At 47.1% G+C, this 21851-nt stretch overlaps 3 protein-coding genes across 3 annotated transcripts in view; 1 reads left to right on the top strand and 2 right to left on the bottom strand.

Moving 5' to 3' along the window:
• Positions 1 to 16957, top strand: part of LOC134851890 (transferrin-like) — a 36872-nt gene extending 19915 nt beyond the window's left edge. Inside the window, exons 10-11 of the mRNA XM_063868165.1 lie at positions 29 to 33; positions 16802 to 16957. Of these exons, the coding sequence (XP_063724235.1) occupies positions 29 to 33; positions 16802 to 16957 (161 nt within the window). The remainder of the gene's footprint in view (positions 1 to 28; positions 34 to 16801) is intronic.
• Positions 1 to 21851, bottom strand: part of LOC134851470 (clathrin heavy chain 1-like) — a 519829-nt gene that overhangs the window by 483996 nt on the left and 13982 nt on the right. The window lies entirely within an intron of this gene.
• LOC134851472 (eukaryotic translation initiation factor 2-alpha kinase 3-like) overlaps positions 1 to 21851 on the bottom strand; it is a 98730-nt gene that overhangs the window by 62901 nt on the left and 13978 nt on the right. The gene's annotated exons all lie outside the window — the stretch shown is intronic.

The raw sequence follows: 21851 nt of genomic DNA, 5'->3' as shown, positions 1-21851 counted from the left end.
AATGTACTCTGACTGCACCCAATTACAGGGTTGGTAATTTCGAACTTTTTAATTTTTTTAATTCCCATTTTAAAAGCGTCATCTCGAAAACTTAATGGGCCTCTGAATAAATTTGGAGGCCAGATTTGCACATATCAATTGTACATATCGATTGTACAAATCAATTATACTTAACTAGCGCAAGAACCGCAACTACGGTGCTTCAAATGGTCAGTTGAATGTAAAAAAAATCTTCTTAAAACATATCCAATAAAACAACATTTATTGAAATTCCATCAGGGTTTTCTATTAATTGAACAACTATTAGGTCATCTTTTAGGGTTTATTTTCACCCAAACAGTCATATCTCTAAACATAAGCCTTCGGAGTTTTATCAGATTTGTGAAACTTTAAACTCAAAAAAGACCCTAAAAAACCGACAGCATACTCATGCTCCTTTCATGCTTTTTTTCAGTATTAAATTCTGACATCCATCAGATTTAAGGAAAATTTGAAAATAACTAAAAATATCATATCTCGGAAACTTAAAGATGTTCAATTAAATTTACACTAGCGTTTATCGCACCTCCGGTGCTTCGAAAATTTTTGACAACTCATGAAAAACCGCATATCTTGGAAACAACATCTGCAAACGTTTAATGTACTCTGACTGCACCCAATTACAGGGTTGGTAATTTCGAACTTTTTAATTTTTTTAATTCCCATTTTAAAAGCGTCATCTCGAAAACTTAATGGGCCTCTGGATAAATTTGGAGGCCAGATTTGCACATATCAATTGTACATATCAATTGTACAAATCAATTATACTTAACTAGCGCAAGAACCGCAACTACGGTGCTTCAAATGGTCAGTTGAATGTAAAAAAAATCTTCTTAAAACATATCAAATAAAACAACATTTATTGAAATTCCATCAGAGTTTTCTATTAATTGAACAAACTATTAGGTCATCTTTTAGGGTTTCTTTTCACCCAAACAGTCATATCTCTAAACATAAGCCTTCGGAGTTTTATCAGATTAGTGAAACTTTAAACTCAAAAAAGACCCTAAAAACCGACAGCATACTCATGCTCCTTTCATGCTTTTTTTTAAGTATTAAATTCTGACATCAATCAGATTTAATGAAAATTTGAAAATAACTACAAATATCATATCTCGGAAACTTAAAGATGTTCAATTAAATTTACACTAGCGTTTATCTATCGCACCTCCGGTGCTTCGAAAATTTTCGACAACTCATGAAAAACCCCATACATTGAAAACAACATCTGCAAATTTTTAATGTACGCTGACTGCACCCAATTACAGGGTTGGTAGTTTCGAACTTTTCAATTGTTTTATTTCCCATTTTAAAAGCGTCATCTCGAAAACTTAATGGGCCTCTGGATAAATTTGGAGGCCAGATTTGCACATATCAATTGTACATATCAATTATACAAATCAATTATACTTAACTAGCGCAAGAACCGCAACTACGGTGCTTCAAATGGTCAGTTGAATGTAAAAAAAATCTTCATAAAACATATCCAATAAAACAACATTTATTGAAATTCCATCAGAGTTTTCTATTAATTGAACAAACTATTAGGTCATCTTTTAGGGTTTCTTTTCTGTGCCATTCTGCCAGATGACACAGCACAACCTTCCCGCGACAGAAAAAAGAGTGACTAAAGGCCTTATGAACAGAAAAGTGTTGCGACGGAGGGTCAGAATGTTCTAGAATTTTTATTTTTAAAATTTCGATTGGAAGAAGAACATTTCTGAGAAATAGAAAAAAGACGGCCATTTTGAATAAAAAAGACGAAAATCAGAACCACGATATAGATTGTGAAGAACAGTTGTATCAGAGACAGAAAAACACGGAGCCTCTTATCGTGGCAAGAACACACGATAAGGACCTTAGCGACAGATATTTGTGGAGACGGAGGCTTCAGTGGGGGGAAGAGAAATACCACGGAACCCTCCCGGGACACGAAATATAGGAGATAAGAGTGTTATCTCAAGAAAATCACGGGAGCGGAGGCTTGGTCCCCCAGAGACTGTTATATGTGAAGGGACTGTGAAAACTGACTATAACAGCTGCTGTAATGTCCTAGATCTTAATTAACACCGTTATTATTTAATATTTCAGGACATGAGTAGATAGAAAAAGGAAAGGGTCAATCCATCTCCAATGGATTTAATATAAAACTGTCACACAAAAACATAATAAAATAGGTTGTTCGAGCCGTGTTTTTAATGACAATCACGTAGTCTGAGGATCCGAGACTCAGCTATGTGGTTGTGTTCGCATGCAAACGAAAGCTGATCAAAAGTCGTTTGACTGATGGCCTAAAAATGGTAACTTTTTACTTTGCCCTAAACAGACCAGAAAATCAACTGGCAAGGTCGAGACGGTGAAAAACGAGTAGAATTAAGGTAACTGACGCCTGCCAGTCGTTGATAGGTACTTTTTCTACGCTCCGTCGCTGTGTGATATTTGGGCGAATGTTACATAGACGTTTTTATGGCGCTCCTGGGTGGGCCTGTTAAAGGCATGAAACCATCATGATCAGCAAGCGTTTCAGCGACGAACCCTCCGCTCCGGGAGTATGCCCGAGTTAGAGGCCTTAATGACCGTTATTGTACTAGGGGGAAGGTACGTACCCTCCGTCTAGTGCAATTTAGCTTTTTAACTTAGTTAACACCGAAAATTCCGGGGGCCGGAGGGTTAGGTGGGAAATCTAGAGCCCGCTTGTCCTGAGGTCCCAGGACCAAAAACAATTAAAGAGAAAGCGTAAAACCAAACAAAAATAGTGTATAACCAAGAAAAAGCCAAAAACAAATTTATTTAAAAACAAAAAAGTACAAAAAACAGTAAAAAAGTCCAAAAAAGACCAAAAACAGTAAAAAACATAAAGTGACAGTTTATATGTTATTTCCGGACGAGATGTGATCTGACCTTCCTATTTGTTGTTGTTTCAGATTGATTTATATCGTTTCTGATAGAAAGATTGTGTGTTTTGGTGAAGGGTTGGATACCCTCCCTCGAGTGTAATTTGAGTGTTTAAGCACGTTAATGGTAATTTTGCCGGTGGCCGGAGGGTAGAGTGGCAAGCTGATCAACGTGTTCCACACTCAACAGGGACATCAAGGACAACATCCGCAACGACTGTTGGGTATCGTTGAAGCAATTTTAGTATCGTTCGGGTACTATTTCATTAAAACTTAAGTGGTGGGGGGCACGATTGGCGCGGTCCGATTGTACCCTCCATCGATTACAAATTTCCGAGTTAAGGGTCTTAATTCGGATATTTTGGTGCAAAGGAGGGTATAGTACTATTCATTAACGACTATTAATAGATTATTATCCTTATTATATATTACTTATCTCCTCAATTAGATCCAAAAAATACCCAATTTTGTCGAAAATCATCGATTTTCGATCAAACTGTAGACCCCCAAATTTTTGGATATCCGAGCTTTTCCGAACAACAAAAAGCTTTTATATAGGGAGTAGCTACGTAGTTCGATCCCCCTAACTAAAGAAACCGCGTGAGAAAAGACTCAGTAGAAGTTGAAAAAAACCAAAATTTTTCGGTCAAAATTTCGATAATTTTTTGAATTTTGTCAATCTGTTTTGGGGATCAAGTTTTTGAGCTTTTAGAGTTAGAGCAATAAAATTTTTTGCGTTAGGAGCGTGCTAGCACAACGTGCTCGGTTACTAGAGAATTTTTTGGGTAACCCTCCGAGTAGCTCCGTGGATAGAGCTAACGACTTAAGGTTTGGAAAAGGAAGGAATCGGAGGGTCCAAATTTGATAGTTTTTGGCCAAATTTTTGTTTCTAAACCAATTTTGGTCCGGTTTTTTGCATTATTCCAGTGCCGTACAGGGCTGCTACGCTCATTTCAAAAATTTTTAGGCACTTTCGACCGGAATTGCGAAAAAAGTCTTTCAGATCCTATACAGGTGGTGAAAAAGGCCATTTTGACGAACGCGTTTTTGGCGATTTCTCAAAGACTAGTTATCCGATCGGGATAATTTTGGTACCATAAGTCGACGTTTTTGACCACTTTTCCGAATCGCAACCGTTCTTGGGTTGATTATTTCGGAAAAGAAAATTTTTTTAGAATTTGTTGGTTCGGAGGGTCCAAATCACGGGCAACCCTCCGAGCGGCAGAAAATTTTATCAAAACATCTTTTTATTCAACTGGAAAGGTTGACCGTGTCAGCCAACCTAGTTTTAAGTCAGGTAGACCGCTTTCAGAGGCTTTACTGCGGTGATATAACCCTTTTTCTTGATTTTGGGGGAACCCTCCGAGGTGACCCTCCGGAGTCAGCTAAACCCTTTAGCAACCCTCCTTAGTGGAAAATTTCCACGAGATCACCCTAAGAAGTTAAAACAGCTCCCCTTAGAGCTCCTAGCTTGTTTTGACGCTTTTTGAAGCGAGGGGGAGAACCTTCTAAGCGAGATCGAAAAATTTGAAAATTTTGGAGGTACCCTCCGAAGTAACCCTCCGGAGCATATTAAGCATCTTATTGACCCTCCTTAGTAAATTTGGGGGGACCCTCCGAAGTAACTTGGGTGATTAGGGTACCCTCCGAAGTAACTTGGGTGATCAAGGTACCCTCCGAGGTAACCCTCCGGAGCGTCTTAAATCTTCCAACGATCTTCCTTGTTAGAGACTTGAGTAAACTTTCTGTGGCTATTTGGGCAACGGAAAATATCCATTGAATTAGGATCATATTAGGATATTAGGCGTGCTTATCAGGATCATAAGAACCCATTTTGACCCGGAAATTCGTGATCAACTTTGGATTCTACATTGGGTGTATTAGAAGTACCCGAACAAAATTTTTTTTTGATTGTGATTTTGGTTGTGTGGTTGCCTTGAGCTACTTAATAGGAAAGTTCGGGCAATCCGGGAACAAATAAACGAAGACCTCGGTGGGTGTATTAGGCAAATACACACCCACTTGAGAAGAAAAATTGTTCCCTACTCTCGTGCACTTGGAGCAGTCCGAGTGTGGGAGAGCTTTTTCATAGACTTTAGAAATTTTCGATCAGAGGTTGCCTTGAGCTACTTAGTAGGACAGCTCGGGCAATCGCAGGACACCTAAAAGAAGACCTCGGTGGGTGTATTAGGCAGACACACACCCACTTGAGAAGACTGTGTCCTGGGCTTCGTTCTTTCGGATCGTTCCGATTGGGGGAAGTCTTTTTCTTTAAGACTAAGTTTTATTTGTCTATTTCTGAATCATCACTGCTTTTTATCAAAGATTGTTTAATTTTAACAAAGCAGTGACTTGATAAATTGTGTGCCGATAAATTGATACTGACAAAAGGTCGCTGTCACCTGTAGGATATTCTTATCTGATTATCGATTGTGTTTTGTGTGTCGATTATATCTTGTGGAAACTTAGTGATACTGTTATACTATACAACCGGGTTGAGTTAGCATTATATCAATACTGGGTAGACCCTGTGTGTAACTTTAGCTGAGTCACTAATTTAGTCGTGAGAGATCTAAGAGACATTTTGATACTGACGGAATCGAGTAGGCAGCGTTAAGTGATTTAACTAAATCTTGTTTGTGGTACGTTTGCATTGCCATCAAATTACGAATACTTTCATTTTGATAAAAACTATGCAGCGCAGGGACTCGCTAGGATCGACTACTAAAATTCCCAGGCTAAGCAAGGGAAGCACGCGGAAGTTTAGAACTAGGCGTAGCCAAACCTCGTTTAGCAGCGCTTCCGACGCGTTTGCTGAAGACGAATCGACTAAAGGTCAACCTGATCTTTCAGTGAGCGAAATGAAACTAAGGAGCGAGAAAAACCTCGATGGCAATCAAAGGCGGAGCGCCGAGGCCGAGCCTGCGAGCGAAACGCTGGTGGATCCCTTTGACGAAGGGGAGCGAACGCTCATTCGACCCGACTTTGAGCCAGACGAGGTCCTCGAACGGGAGGAAGCCGAGAGGACAGAGGAGACCTCGGAGCGTCCCGAGGTCGAACCTCGGGAGGAAGTGTGGTACAGGGGAATGTCCAAATCAGAGACTTAGAGCTATAAATGGAGAAAGGAACCTTCACATCTGACAAGTGCACACTCATCCTTGGCCAAACAGAGTAACAACGCGATGATGTCGAGTATGAGTCCGGGTGAAGAGCAGACGTTCTCGAAGGCCAAGAAGAGTTGGAAGTCCTTGTACGACGAACGCATGGCGTCACTACCAACTGTAGGTTTGACTTCCAGTGATGACTACCCGGAGATAACCCATCCGGATGTGAACTTCACACCGTGCCCAAGGAATGATATGAACAGGAAGGCGTCATCAACCTCGCCGACCAGGCCCATGTCAGATGGGATAACGATGGGAGCGTCGTCAACCTTCGACAGATTAATGACGTCGATGAGCAAGCTAAGAGGCGGTGCGTCATCAAGCACCAGGCTGCAGCCGCCGTTGACCTCATCTTCGCTGGGACTAACCCCGTCATTTGGGGCCACTGGCGACATAAGTGTCATGTTCGCTGGCGTAATGAATGGTCTGGATGAACTGAGACGGGACATGACTAAAAGAATAGATCAGGTGGATGAGAGAGCTCACAAGGGTCAAGAGAATCTGAGAGACGAGCTAACGCACGTGAAGTCGCAGGCGAGGTTTGATCAGGCTCAATTGATTCACAACACCGATCAATGCCTGGCTGAGAGCCTGGCACAGGCAAACAAAGAGTCAGAGGAAAGAGAGGCAAGGATGACAAGAGAGATCGAGCGATTATTGAATGATCATGATAATACCTACGCCCAAACGTTGACTGGCCTGGAGAAGAGGTTAGACGCCAAATCTGACTTGATGATGCGGAAGCTTGACGCGATCCTGAATGGGAGTAGTTGGCAGGAGCATTCCAACTCAAGGGAGCGCTCAAGCCATGCGAATGTTGGAGATGGTACGGGCAACAGTGCCAGAGCCCAGCAAGGCTCGAGAACGAACTACGAACATAGAAACAAGGAGCGGCCAAGGGCAGCCCCGCAGAGGCCTGGCTGGACGAATCCAGTACCGCCGGAGGCAGATGCCACCCCGGAGACAAGATTGCCAACCGTGCCACAAGTCAGTTCAGTACCAGATCTGACTACAGTCTCGCAAGACACAACGATGTATGCCTCGATGTTTGAGCCTCTGAACAGATCTCTTGAAACATTCATCACCAAGCTCTCGAAGTCAACCGAGAGAGGACAGAGGTCAAGAAGAACACTGAAAAAGCCGAAGTCATATAAAGACGAGTCAGACGGCTGCATTGATACTTGGATAGAGGTGATGAAGTTACACTTTGAGGAAGAGAATCTCTCCAAGAAACAAGAGTGCAGCGCGCTGACGAGCAACCTGGAGGGTACTGCATTAAATTGTGTAATGGCGAAAAGAGCCAATGAGAGAGACAGCGCTCGCAAGATATTCGACATCCTGCTGAATCGTTTCGGCTCTGGAGTACAAGGGCACCAGGCCATGGTGAAGTTCGAGAAGAGGCGTCAGAGAGATGAAGAATCAATAGATAAATTCTTGGACGACCTTGAATTGCTCAGGAGGAGAAGCAACCCGGATGAGAGAATATCCGAGCGAAACTTGGCGATTGCTTCGAAGTTTATGGATGGAGTAAGGAGTGAGGAGCTGAAGACGATGTTGGCCACTCACTTCACCCTGTCGCTTGACCAGGTACCCACGCCCGACGACTTGCGTATGAAGTCACGCGAGTATTTACTCATAAAACCGAGGGCGCAAAACCGTTACAGCAATTATGGCAACTATAGCGGGACAAACACTGGTGCGAATTCCAGTTGGTACAAACCTCGCGATGACATGGACAAGAGGAGGTCGTGCGCGAATTGTGGTTCGATGGACCATCACGTTTCTGCGTGTTCTGCATACAAACAGAACATGAAGGCCATAGGCCACTTTCTTGAGGACGCCGACGCGACCGACGAGGATCATGAGGAGTACGTCAGGGGGCTCATCATGAAATATGGTCCGAGGTGTTTCTTCTGTAATTTGGAGGGACACTTCAAGTCGGATTGTACTCAATTTTGGGACGCAGTAGCGGACGCGAAACATCCCCGCCACGAAGAGGCGCTTTCGGGTGTCAAGGCCAGTCGAGCACGTTTGATGAACGAGGCTGAATCTCGGAGAAAGGAAACGACACCGAGCACCTTTGCGACCAAAAAGGTTAAGACATGGCCTGACGAGGTGGTAGCCTCGAACTTCGAAGCAGAGTCGTCTAGTCCACTCAAGAAGGATTACGGCCTGGCGGCAAGGACAGCGCTGCAGAATGTCAAACAGGACCTTGCCACGAAAGAAGTGGAGCAATGGGTAAGGTCGGAGCTGGAAAGCACAGATCTTCGGGAGAGTCTTAATGTCCTCGGTAAAGCGACAAAAGTAGAAGACAAAGAGGAGCCCAAGAAACAGGGACTAAAACTGAACGTTATATCTGGCAAGACTTTCGGCATGACGAAGGCGGGGACCAAGATAATGTCCATCATCTCAGTCGCAGGGCACCAGGTGGTCCAGAACTTGAGTGAACCATCCGAGATTACACTAATCCACCTGGACATCTATGCCGACTACCTGAAGGAGAAGGATCCCAAACTGGACTCCAGGGCAGTGCGAGCGCTGCTCACAACTGGAGGTCCGAGGCTGATGAAAGTGGACGGAAATTATATCGATGTCTATGGCCCTTACCCGATTCTGATGAATGTGGATGGCATCAATATCTACACGAAAGCTCACATAACTGATGCGAACGATCAGGTTGGCCGGATATACATTGGTCAAGAGGAGCTGAAGGTCAGACGAATCGGACACAACGCGATGCTCGAACAAGATGCGGTGCATTTTGGTTGCGAGGCCGATCTGGCCGCACACGTTCTGGACGTGCAAGGCAGACAACTTTCAGTAAAGGGGCTGCTAGACACGGGAGCAGTGGTTAGTGTCATGCCAGTCAAAACTTGGACCGACATGGGTTTCGAAAGATCGGATCTCATACCGACAAACATCAGGTTGGCAGCTGCCAATCAGGGAGCGATCTATATCGCCGGACGAACCCCGATCATCTCACTGCAGCTCGGAGGAAGACATCTTTGGATGAGCTTCCTAGTAGTAGAGAATTTGGATGAATCCGACCAGTTCATCCTAGGAAGGGATTTCGTTCGCAACTTTGACGTCACGATTGATCTCAATGACGGATTGATTAGGATCAAGGATCCTGAAAGAAAGTATGAGAAAAGACCCCTTAATAAGATCTTAATTAATCAGGCCAAGGTGCCAATTTTTCTGGATCGAAAAGTTAGATTAAAACCGAACCAAGCCGTAGTAGCGACGTTTAGGATGAGGAACTTGAATGAACTCAGCAATGACAGACAGGTGTGTCTGGTACCAAATCCAAACAGTAAAAGCTCGGCTATTTTAGGAAGAAGCTTCTCACTCACTCAGAGCGGACTGTGTGTGAGTGTGTTATTGAACACAGAAGCAACAACAGTGACAATACAGAGGGGAAAGAAAATTGGCTACGCTTTGCCTCTGAACACAGACTTTCTGAGTGTGGAGAACTTGAAGAAGTTTGATGTAACTAAATGTCCATTACATGCGAACCAAGAATGTATAATGAAAAGAGTAATTGAATTGAAATCTTCTAGGAAATTGTTTTCAATGAAGTCGGAAACAGATGATGGGCTGTCTAGTTGTTCCAACTTTCCTGAGAGGCCGACGGAAGCAGAGTTAGCAGCGAATAGGCCTGTCCTACCTGAGATAGAACATCTGAAGGGTAAAATATCTGACAAGGAACTAGATTCGCTCAGGGCGGTGCTAGATCGGAACGCAGACGTTTTTTCAAAGCATAAGGCCGATATAGGTTGTTGCAATTTTGTAGAGCACGAGATTGAGATAGAAGAGGGCTCGGTACCTCATAGGGAAGGGGCGAGAAGAATGACCCCAAACAAGTCAGAAGCGTGTAGGAAGGAAATTGAAATGTTAATGGAGTTCGACATGATTGAGCCGTCGAAGTCCCCATGGGCTTGTGGCGTGGTCATGGCGAAAAAGAAAGGGGGACAACTCAGATTTTGTTGTGATTTCCGTTATCTGAACGCAGTGACTATAAAGGACGCATACCCGATTCCCCGCATCGATGAGAGCCTATCCAAGCTGGGAGACGCTAAGTTCTTCACGACGTTGGATTTGGGCTCCGCATTCTGGCAAGTGCCACTCAGAAAGCAAGATCGAGAGAAAACAGGTTTCGCGTGTGAGCTGGGACTGTTCCAGTGGAAGAGGATGCCATTCGGATTGTGCAACGCGACGGCCACATTCCAGCGACTGATGGCCCAGGCACTCACGAGCGTCACTAAGAAATACGGGAATCTCATTATGTGTTATGTCGATGATGTCGTGATTGCGACACCAACCTTAGAAGACCACATAGAGAGGTTGGAGGAGGTGTTTTCTTGCATGAAGCAGGCGGGTCTGAAATGCAAACCCTCTAAGTGTGAAATCCTCAGGGATTCCATAAAGTATCTGGGCCGCCTGGTTGACAAACATGGAGTGAGACCAGATCCCGAAGCGGTTGAAGCGGTGCTGACCTGGAAGGCACCTAAAACAGATACACAGCTGATGAGTTTTCTGGGATTCGCAAATTATTATCGAGAGTTCATCAAGGGGTATGCTGACAAGATATACCCCATGCAGAGGCTGATGAGAAACAAGGGCAAAAAGTTCACCTGGACTGATGAGGCACAAGTTTCATTTGAAAACATCAAGCGTGAACTTTGCGAGGCACCGGTCCTCGGCATGCCAACAGAGAAGGGAATGTTCGTGCTGGACACGGATGCATCAGTGGTTGCGATATCGGGCATACTTCACCAGGAGCAGGAGTGGAACGGGAGAACGGTTCTTCGTCCGATAGCCTACGGGAGTAAAGTCCTGAGTGATACTGAAATGAAGTACGGCGCACCAAAAGCGGAGATGTTTGCGGTGATCACTTTCGTGGAAAAATACAGGGCCTACTTGGGGAGTGCTCCCTTCAAGTTACGTGTGGATAATCGTGCCCTTGCCTGGCTGAAAACCTATTCGATGGACCAAAGCTATATTGGTCGTTGGATTGTGCGCCTGGATGGATACCACATGATCATAGAGCACCGTACCCGTGACAAGCACCAGAACGCAGATAGCCTCAGTAAAAAGACAGAATTTTATGAGCGCCTCGAGGAGAAGCAGGCTAACCAATCAGAGATCAAAGACGGGTTTTCCTTTCTGGACAAAGAAACCTACGATAAGCTGCCACTTACTAGAAGGTTAGACAAATCAGGACATCCTATACCTGGACACCCTGACCTTCCAGTGGAGACGGCCGCGGAGATAAAGCTTTTAGCCAGAGGCGAACCCGTTCCGTTGGACTTGCTAGTCCGATCCAACTTGGTACAGCAAGAACTGACCAGGCTGGGTATAAACAGCATCGCTTTATTGAATAAGACGGTGAACGTGGCGCCGGACGTCATGGGAAAACTCCGTGACGTGTTGGATAGGGAAGTGAATAGGCATGATCGTGAATGGATGGAGACCATGCAGAGGTTGACTGTCACCGAGAGAACAGAGAAGAGGCCAGTGTCCATTCGCAGCCGAGGCGTTGAACGGGATTGCAGGTCGATCGTCAACCAGCTGGTGACCTCGATGCCGAAAGAAGTATTGTTGAGAACTTCGTTCACTGAATATGGAACATCGAATCAAAACCAAGCTACCGAGGAAGTCAGGATCAGGTCGAAATCTAGCTTCACGAGGAGAGTGCACTTCACGGATGCAAAAAAGGAGTACGAGCCAAGCCCAGATTGTTCGTCCATGGGCGAGACAATGTCCGGGGAGTCTGACACCTTCGAGCCAGTCAAGGACGTCTCCTCTGATGAGTCAGACACCTTTGAGCCCGTGCAGGACGACTTGTCCGGGGAGAGGTTGACTAGACCACCTAGGGGCAGAATTTTGTCCGGGAAGTCGGGTTCAAAGCGACCGATGGACAGAGTTTTGTCCGGGGAGTCAAGAAACATCTCAGACAACTTGGAATATGATGTTGAGGAATCAGTCGACTCAAGTGGTGACTCGAGACCCCAGTCCTGGGACAACACGTCTGAAACAACTTCCAATTCCGATGTGTCAGAGATCGCAATCCACTCCTTATTGGTAGACTGGAAGCAGCGTGGGCTGGACCGAGAAACACATCAGGATCCAGACAGGGACAGATACACCTCAGATGAAGAGGGCACTGTGGTAGATAATGCCGCAGACGAGCTCGAGCTGATAGCAGTTTCAAAACGCCCAACCAGATTGCTGCCACATGGTACGGTCGTCCGTACCAATCTGGAACCATCTGTGCAAGAAGCGACGCCTTTGAAAAAGATATGGTGTGTCAAGTTGATGGACGATGCTCATGCTCCGGAGATAATGAGTGGGCAAATGAACGTGGTGAAGACGTATTTGAAAGCCAGGTACAGGCTGTCGGATCTCCTGAGGGCTCAACGAAATGATAGAATGACGAGCAGTCTGAAAAGATGGATCGAGAATGGAGCACCTGACAAGGGAGACTTGGAAGAAGACAGCTACAAAATCCTGAAGCAATTTTACCTGAAGAGGAAAGACTTTTTGTACCTGAATAAGGACGGAATCGTAGCCGGTAAGCGCAAGGAGGGGGACAAGGTCCTTTATAAATACAATTCAATAGTGTTACCACAGTTGTACCAGACCGAATTGCTTTTTCGCTCACATGATCAGATGGGACATCAAGGCGTGGACAAAGTGTATAACAGGATACAAAAACGATTCGAATGGCCGGGATTGAAGAAGGCTTGTGACAAATGGATAGCCGCATGCCTGTCTTGTCAACAGGCAAAGGATCCCAGGAAACTAAGGTTCCCCCTACAGTCAATAGAATCGTCAGGTTTCAACGAAGTGGTGCAAATTGATCATCAGAAAATCAGCATGACAGCAACGGGCTATAATCAGGTGCTGGTAATGATCGACCATTTTACGAAGTATGCGGAGGCAGCACCCTACATGACAGCATCGGCAGAAGAAACATGCGATCATTTGATAAACGTGTGGATAGCAAGGCATGGCTGCCCCATCACGTTCCAATCGGACAATGGCAAAGCATTCGTAGGTGATCTCACAAAAGAGTTAATGAAAAGGTCGCAGGTAGCTCAGGCCCACTCGACCACTTATCACCCGCAAACGAATGGCCTAGTCGAGAGGCAGAATCGCACACTGGTATCCATGTTGAGAGTCTACTGCTCACGCTACATGGATGACTGGGACAAGCACTTGCCGCAAGTGATGGGTGCTTACAACAGCACGGAGCATTCCACCACGGGAATAAGTCCACATATGATGCTGACGGGTCACGAAAAAGCACTCCCATTAACGTTCTTCTACCCTGAATATGAAGGGAAGAGGACAGCACCGCAAACGTACGTGCGGGACGTTATTAGAAGACAGCAGGACCTTAATGACTTATGCAGGAGGAATACGCAACAGGCGCAAATTAGACAAAAAAGGAGGTTTGATAAAAGAACAGCCAATGCAAAAGCCTACTCAGTTGGCGATTACGTCTGGGTGTTCCAGGAAGTGGTTCCACCAAAAGGAACCAAGAAAATATTAAAGAAATGGCGTGGTCCATTTCAGATAACAGAGGTGCATCAAGGAGGTCGTTTTTATCGGCTGAGCACTGGAAGAGCGGCTCATTACGTGAATATCAAACCGCACAATGCCTCGTCAGAGGATTGGTGCATCCCAGCGGACATGCAAGAGGGAGACTATTTAATTGTGGATCCTGCTTGTGAAGTGAATGAGAGGGGTACTCGCGACAAGAACGACGGGAACGAGGTGGTGGACGATTGCGATCTACCACTGGATCTCGAGTTGACTGAGCGAGTAGAGGTGGACGATGAAACTCTACCCTATGCCGAAGAAGACTGGGATTGCCCGGAACAAACCGAAATTGACAAAGTAATACAGCCTGACTTTCCTCTCACCATGGAAACACGCCAAAGCAAGAAAGGAAAAAACCAGAAGAAATACAATCCGTATGGCGAGGACTTCGTTGTAGACAGGATAGTAGTGAGTGATGTTATAGACTCGCTGGTGGGACTGGACGAAGTGGCGATGCTAGGGGAAATCGACCTTGTGAACGATATGGATCAAGATTGGATCGACGATCGATCAGAACCGGAAGTGGAGTTCGAACCAGAAGCGGAACAGACTCATGAGCAAGAACTAACAAACTTGCGCGTGCTCGAATGGCTCCACGATCTGCCGACAGATCCAAAAGAGACGATCCTGACGATTCAGGACGTCGATAGAGACGGCGTCAAATACATCAGTCATGACAATACCGAGTCCAACTGGGTCGCCCCAGATGGTCCTCTACGTGTTCCACAATCCAACCTCGGTCTCCTAGACTTTGGGCGATCGACGGGGACGTCGATGGATATTTTTGTCCGGGGAGTGGGGGTAGGACTCACCCACACCGAAAATCTCATAATAAAAAAATTGAAATCGGCAAGGGAAACCGGAGAACTAGAGACAGAGGGCGAGAATGCTAAGAAACCACCTTTTGGACGAATCTTTGAATCGTATTTTGATCTCCCGAACCACTATTCGAACAATATCGTTATAACGGACAGCGATTTCATACTCACGGAACGCACGTGCGCCATAGCGATAACTGCGGACGTAAGCTTCAAAACAGCACTAGCAGCTGACTTTAAAAGAGAGTACAAGAATATCGAGTTTTTGTGGAAACAGAGGCCTGGTGTAGGAGGAATGATAGCGTTGCCCCCTGTTGCATCACAGATACCAGGGAAATATTTGTGTTTTTTGGTTACGAAAGCTACTGATAGGCAACACGTGAACCCGGAGAGCTTGGTATTGGCCTTGACTCGACTTAGGGATTTCCTGGTTGAGAGAGGTGTGACCTCTCTCTCGTTGCCAGTTTATGATCCTAATAGGGGAAAGCTACACCCGAGAGAGTTGTACGCTCTTGTGCATGTGATATTTTCAGAGACTGACATAGAGGTTTACTTACATAAAAAATACTATCTGAGCATATGCTAAGAATTGCGCTCGGCGATAAGTGGTTTTTATTAAGTTGCTCGATAAGAATTAGAGTCAATTTTAGGTTAGGTTTTAGGTACAGTATTAGGGATTAGGTTTTTATATGATAGTATAGGTGTGTGATGTTTATGTGTTTAGGTTATGTTATTGTTATGATATGTTTTATGTTTGTGTCATCAAGGTGACAGCGCTTATTCGTGCTACTCTGACAAAGATAAAGGTGGACGATCCACCTTGGTGCTAAATTTTAAATCAGAATTGTGAAGAGAATTTCAATGGAGAGTTTTAAAGAATTGATTGATGTTGCATCCAAAAATGATGGTTCTAAGTCGCGACCTGTTCTTTAGATCTTGATTGATCGAAAATTGTTTACTGAACACTGAATCAGAGGAGACAGAAAGAAATTACACGACACGACAACAAGAATCAACACAAAAAGAAATGGGTGACACGAACGAACTCATGGAATTCCTCTCAGCGAGTCTAGGAGCGACTCTAGACGAGATCTATCAGCGGCTGATCGATTGTGATTTTACACGAGAAGACCCGGGGTTGGCGATGTTTGTGGTCGCACTCCTCAATGCACTGGGAAGAGAGGGTCGAGGGAATCGCCCTACAGAAGTCGTGTTGATGTTGGCCTTTGGTGAGTCCGGGACCGCCGAGAGAGGCCGAAACCGATTGATGAGATGGAGGCGCGGAGAGATGTCTGGCCACGACCTGGCTCGTGAGCCAGGACTAGGTGAGCAAAGGGACCACCGGCTAGGTGAGATGCCCTTGCCCGTCCAACCTGCGCAGCCACTCATTGGAGCGAAGAGACAACGTGATGGGCCAGGCCCGTCACACTCTGTCGACTCTCCAACAGCTGCTCCTCCCCTAAAGAGAGTGAGAGTGAGCGAGATAGAGATCCAGACGTCGGAGACGATTGAGACACTGGAGAAGAAGGAGAGAGATCAGAGTGAGCTGTGTGCCAAACTTCAGGAGTACAGGGCCATAGCTCGGGAGAGAGACGAATGGAAAAAGAAATTTGAAGATCTGCAGGTGGCCTACAAGGAGGATGAGATAAAGCACCTGAAGGAGCTGTATATGGCGAAGGTGAGTCAAGTGTCACCGGAAATCCTGGCGAGCATGAGGTCCTCGGAGGGATCTAACGACACACGCCCCAGGACAACAGCGCAGGAGCTGTGCGCATCGAGAGGACCTGAGGTTCTGGATTTGCGTGCATCAAGGGGGCCCGAGGCTCCTCAGCAGACACGACCGTCTGCTTCGAGTCAGAGGTTTACGATACCAGACCCTTCTGACACCTATCTAGCTCCTCAATTTCAGGAATCATTTAACCAAGTGGCCAGAGCCGCGATGGATGAGATCAACAGAGGCACTGAGCGGACACTGGCTAGGATCGTTCCTTCCCAGCGTCGTGATCATTCATCAAATAGCTCGGAGCGAGCAACCCGCACGATAGCGTGTTCTGCGCCTGGTGGAGTCTTTGAGAAGTCTCGCGTGGTAGACATCAGGAAGAATCTGATGGCACGTCATCAGTTCACGCAAGTGCCAGCCGAGCATCCTCGAGCCTGCCTGAATGACATGAGCTGGAACCCCGCCACGAACGACCAAGTAATTCCCCCAGGGAGTCGCCATTTGATCATTGGAGACAGTTTGGTGAGAGATCTGAATGAGATCTTCGTCTATGGTCAGACCACCGCTCTGTCCTTTGGAGGAGCCTCAGTGGCTCAGGTCATCAAGATGATGGAGTTCCAGAGCGAAGTTTACCTGGACACGCTGGTGATACTGCTGGGGACTAGCGACGTCTCGAGGGCCCCAGTGACTCCAGAGAACAAGTGGCCCAGGTGACAAGTGGCCCACGCTGGTGATACTGCTGGGTACCAGCGACGTCTCGAGGGCCCCAGTGACTCCAGAGAACAAGTACAGGCCTAGGATTATGGTGCTGTGTACGATACCACAGAATTCGATGGTGGGCACCGTAGTGGCAGATTTTATGAACGGCCATGTGACGCGGTGGAATGAAATGACCCGCAGTCTGGTGAGAAACAACCCTGGCGAGTTGCGACTCCTGGATCTCGAAAATATGCTGCGCATGACTGACCACATCGCGCTCACTAAAGATGGAGTGCACTTCAATACCCAACGAGGGAGGCATTGGATTAATGATGTGTTTCAGACGCAATTGAGGGAAGCGGAGCAAGAGTCGAGGGCGACCGGTTCTTTGGCTCGGAACAATTCGACCGGAGGGAGTAGAATAAGGGCAACCGTGCCCGAATCCCTCGCCAACCGTCTAGGGCCCTTGGCAACGGAGACGGTTGGAGCCGCAACCGTCGCTCCGAGCTCGAACGTGAGAGACAGGCTAGGGACTGCTCCTCCTCCCAGGCCGCAATCGATTGGAAGCCGACTCGGCAGATCGGTGGAACAGAACAACAGGAATAACTCCCAGACCGCGTCTAGGAGGAACGATTCGCCTGCCACGACAAATCCTGCTTCGACAGCAGGACCGTCTACAAGTACCGTGCCAGCGGAGGGGATCGAATCAGGCAGCAGGCTGCTTTGGAATAGATCAGATCCTAGTCATTGGGGTCAGTATAAGACGGACATGTCGGCGAAGTTGAATATGAATACCTTGACGTGTCGGGAGGATGCGATGAGAATGACTGGCGGTGAAAGTCCCACAGTGTCGCGACTTTATCGGATACCGGGTGTGGATTGGCTGCTAGCAGAGCAGGAGAAATTCAGCTCCTCGACCTCACTCCGACATGTAGACCTGGATGGATTACCTCATGACAATACCTTTGGACCTTTAAACACCCGGTCGCTCACCGACGTTCGAGATAGGACCCGGGAAAGGACACCACCTGTGCGCAAGGGCAAGTTCCAGACGGAGAACAAGCCCAATAACAAACATCACAAGATGTACAGACAATTCGCTAAACCACCCGGTCAGACGCCGGGCGAGTATTCGAGGGATTACCCCCGAACTACAACAGTGGTTGGAGACGATAAGAGATACGGGAACCTGAAGGCCCCAATAGGCGATGGCCTTTTTGCAGCTTATGACCCCTTGGACATGAAGGCTGCCAAATATCTGGTTGTGGCCGGCTCCGATTATCTCTACACGCCCCGTTCTCTATTCTGGCCCGATGTGATTTTCTTAACGGCGCCTAAACTGGACTGGGGACAGGCGATAGGCATGATGATAAGTGTACGGAGAGTGGTCAGCATGGAGCCGCAGGTAATAGTGGTTGCAGGCTCAAATGATCATCTACAAAGCAGAGGCTTATTGTCACGTCTGACGGATGGATCGATCCCGAGTAACGAAATTATAGGGGAGGCGATAATGACACTGCTCTCGGCGATGGCCGAGGTAGAGGCAGCAGCAAGACAACGTTTCACCATGAATGTGGTGAAGGTGATCTTCGTATTGTCACCAGGCTACGCTGCGTTGCCTGAACCCCTTCAATTTGTGTACACAATGGTCACGACGATAGCAGAGGGGATATTTAACGTGATAATTCCTGCCCCAAACAGAGTGGTGGACCCGGACAATTACTATCCGTCCCGATCTGAGCTTCCCGCCGTTTGGGCTGACATCTCGAATGCCATACAGGGGCTCAGAGATTGTAGCACAACTCGGTTGGTGCTAGATGAAGTTCTGGGGTTGGAGCTGTCCCACTTCGCAAGATTATTGAAGCTAAGACCAGGGGTAGGTGACGATCATCTATTAGTACAACAGGTGGCTGATGATCTCTGGTTCAGACAGATGGATCAGGCAGAGAATGAGCAGGGAAGGATGATCAGAAAGAACATGACGTCAGCAGAGGAGGACCTCATGGCAATGGCTTTGCGTACGAAGCCACACAACAACATATGGTTGTATCTGTCACCGAGGCTGTGCACCTTGGGTGAGGACGCGTTTGAGCATGCGCCGGCAATAATTAAAGAGATACACGCGTATCTGAAGAATCTACTTAATGCCCGGGAGTTGGCTGGAGGCAAGATGTTGAAACTGATGCAAGACGTAAACACGATGTCGTTGGACAAGTTCCAAGCTGACGTGCTGGCCACGAAGGCACAGTATGAACGATCAGATGCTATCTTGGGTGGAATGGGAGTGGGATGGACGCCATCTTTCCTATCGACGTGCTATCCGATGGCATCTAGGAACCTGATCGCGAGCTTCGTCAAAGACATCAGGAAGTTGTCGATTGGCCTGGTGCTAGCCTTATACGTGACATTTGGTCATGAAAACTTTGTGAAAGGACCGGCAAACCTCTTTACCCAAGCGTTGGCAGATTTGAGATTGGACGGACTCCTGACTCTGATTGCCATGACCTATGGTCGACTGGGAGATTTGCTTGTGCTATTACGTTACCCTGAACAACTACAGGGACCCAGTCGTGAGTTCAATGCACAGTTGGAAACCGCCTCGCTCAAGAAGATGAAAGACTGGAGGACTCTCCTGCTTCAATACCTCTTGCAACAGAACAGAAGCGTCACAGGAGAGGACAAGGTGGCGACGAACGCAGGCGAATGTAAGCAGTATTGTGGCATGCCCTTACTAACAGACTTAGCTGTCATGATGCGGATTGATCCGTTGGCTCTGGTCCACGGACTGAGGGAATTCGTCACAGTGGTGTATGGACCGGTGATGTCTTTTGCGTTCCCGGATGTGCAAGTTAAAGCGTACAGGAATTCAGTGTTGTACGTCAACCTGGTCTCAGTAGTGGATTGTTCCGTGCTGAATTGGGTAGAACAGAGTGAACTGAGGAAGCTGGCTAGCGACGATAGGCTGTTCGGAAGAATAGCAGAGCCAGGCTGGGTGTTGATGGACTTCAACAACCACTTCAAATGCAGAATGGGCCGTGAGGATCTGTCCCACATCCAGTTGGAATTTGAGACCAGTGGTGAAGGATACAGGAGAGGCTGTGGGAGTACCTCAATTGCCGGGAGCCTATGCCCATGCGAAAGAGAATCAACAAACATGGCTTCCTGGGTCCAGGCCGCTGCCGGACCAATGCCATCGATATCCACCGATAAGGAGGATGTTGTTGGGAGTCACATCTCCCATCACTGCCCCTCGTATTGGAGCAGCTCGTGACGCAGAGAAGAGAATGCTGAAGTGGAGTGGAGGGATGGAGCCGCGCTTCATCAGCTGGAACGTTGCTGCCGCGCATACGTTCGACTTCTCATTCCCCGATGCCTGGAGCAGGAAAAAGATCAAAGCACTACCCTCCAGGAGACCAGAGGTCTCGACTGAAACGTGGAACGAAGTATATTCTTCCGCGGATGACTTATCGAGACCGAAATGGTCAGAAGAAGCGAAAGTGGTGATGCTGGAGGTGGCAAGAGAGAGCAGAGGAGGCTCATATATAACGATAGAGGACCTGGCCCCACATGGCGAGGAGTTGGTAGAGTTCCTGGTCGATGATGAATTGTTTTATCATGCAGGAGACATGGCCGTACCGGCTCGGCCGGATTCAGGCACAGACGCGCGACAAGGACCCTCGGGACCTAGGCCGAAACCTGATGCGGACGACGATGAATTGATGGATCAGGACGATAACAATGACGGGACCGGAAGTAAGACGGAGAAACCGGGAGAGACCGATCTAGGAGCGTTGGAAAGGGACTTGCTAGAATACCGGTTCAGTGAAGACGACGATGGGGAAGTCGATGGGAGTTTATTGCTAATGGCACCATCGTCCTTCATGTCTCCTACAAAGGAGGCGTCGGCCGATCTATCTCCGATAGACCCAATAAGCCAAGCTAGAGAGTGCCGAAGCAGGGATCCGCAGAAGCTGCTTTATGAATCACCAAGGAGGAGGAAAATCGAAGAGTCAATGAAGATATCGTTCCTCAGCACATTACCAGAAGAAGAATGGGAAAGATATCAAATGGAGTTGGAAGGCAAGACAGGAGCAATCTGGAGCCGAGTAAACTTCATGGAGAAATCTTGGGACGTGATAAGGCGATATGGGACGCAGTCCATAATGAAGGTGGGATTGAACCAACCCATCATGCGTGAGGTCCTGGAGAAAATAGTGAGCTCCATGGAGTCGGATCTTCTGACCGAGTCAGTAACAGAAGACAATGCCGATGATCAGCATGTTGCAAAGAAATTACCTGTCAGACGAGCCAGGAAAGGGCTGAAGCGACTAAAAGGGAAAACAGGAAGTCGAACCATGAACCCGAGAGTGGTGAAGTCGAGAGCCAGCGCAGTGGTGACCTCTTTAACGAGCGCAGGTCGTTCAGGCGAGAGCGGGCAAGGAGATAGCGCAACGCTGACAGGGGGAGAAAAAGAGAATCTAATACCCCCTATGCTCTTGGCAGGTCTGACCGTAACCGCCACTAGATCGAAGAAGACGGCGCGACCCTGGCAGACACTAAGTTAGAAATGGAAGTCATCAGTCAATGTGGATCTGGAGGACTTGAAGATTATAGGCCCTCGCGGATCAACATGGCCAAGTTGAAACTGGAAGGACAACTCGACGTGGTCGAGTACAGTCGAATAACTGTGCCGGAATCGGTCCACATGGGAGATCCGGCAGGGGGTTATGTGGAGATGTTGAAAGCGAGGAACTCCGCGAGAGGGCACCTGATGGCTTGGAGTGAAAAGCGGGCCATGCAAGAATATCTGAAAGGGCTTACGGAGAACTCTAACTTCAATCGAAGAGAGTATGGCACAGTAATGTCATCAGAAGCGAACGAAATTGGATTGGAAAAACTGCTAGAAATT

The sequence above is a fragment of the Symsagittifera roscoffensis genome, chromosome 7 (assembly GCF_963678635.1).
Source record: "Symsagittifera roscoffensis chromosome 7, txSymRosc1.1, whole genome shotgun sequence".
NCBI classification, from domain to species: Eukaryota; Metazoa; Xenacoelomorpha; order Acoela; family Convolutidae; genus Symsagittifera; species Symsagittifera roscoffensis.
Note: the sequence above shows the minus strand (reverse complement) of the source record. Positions and strands in the feature narration are given on the sequence as shown.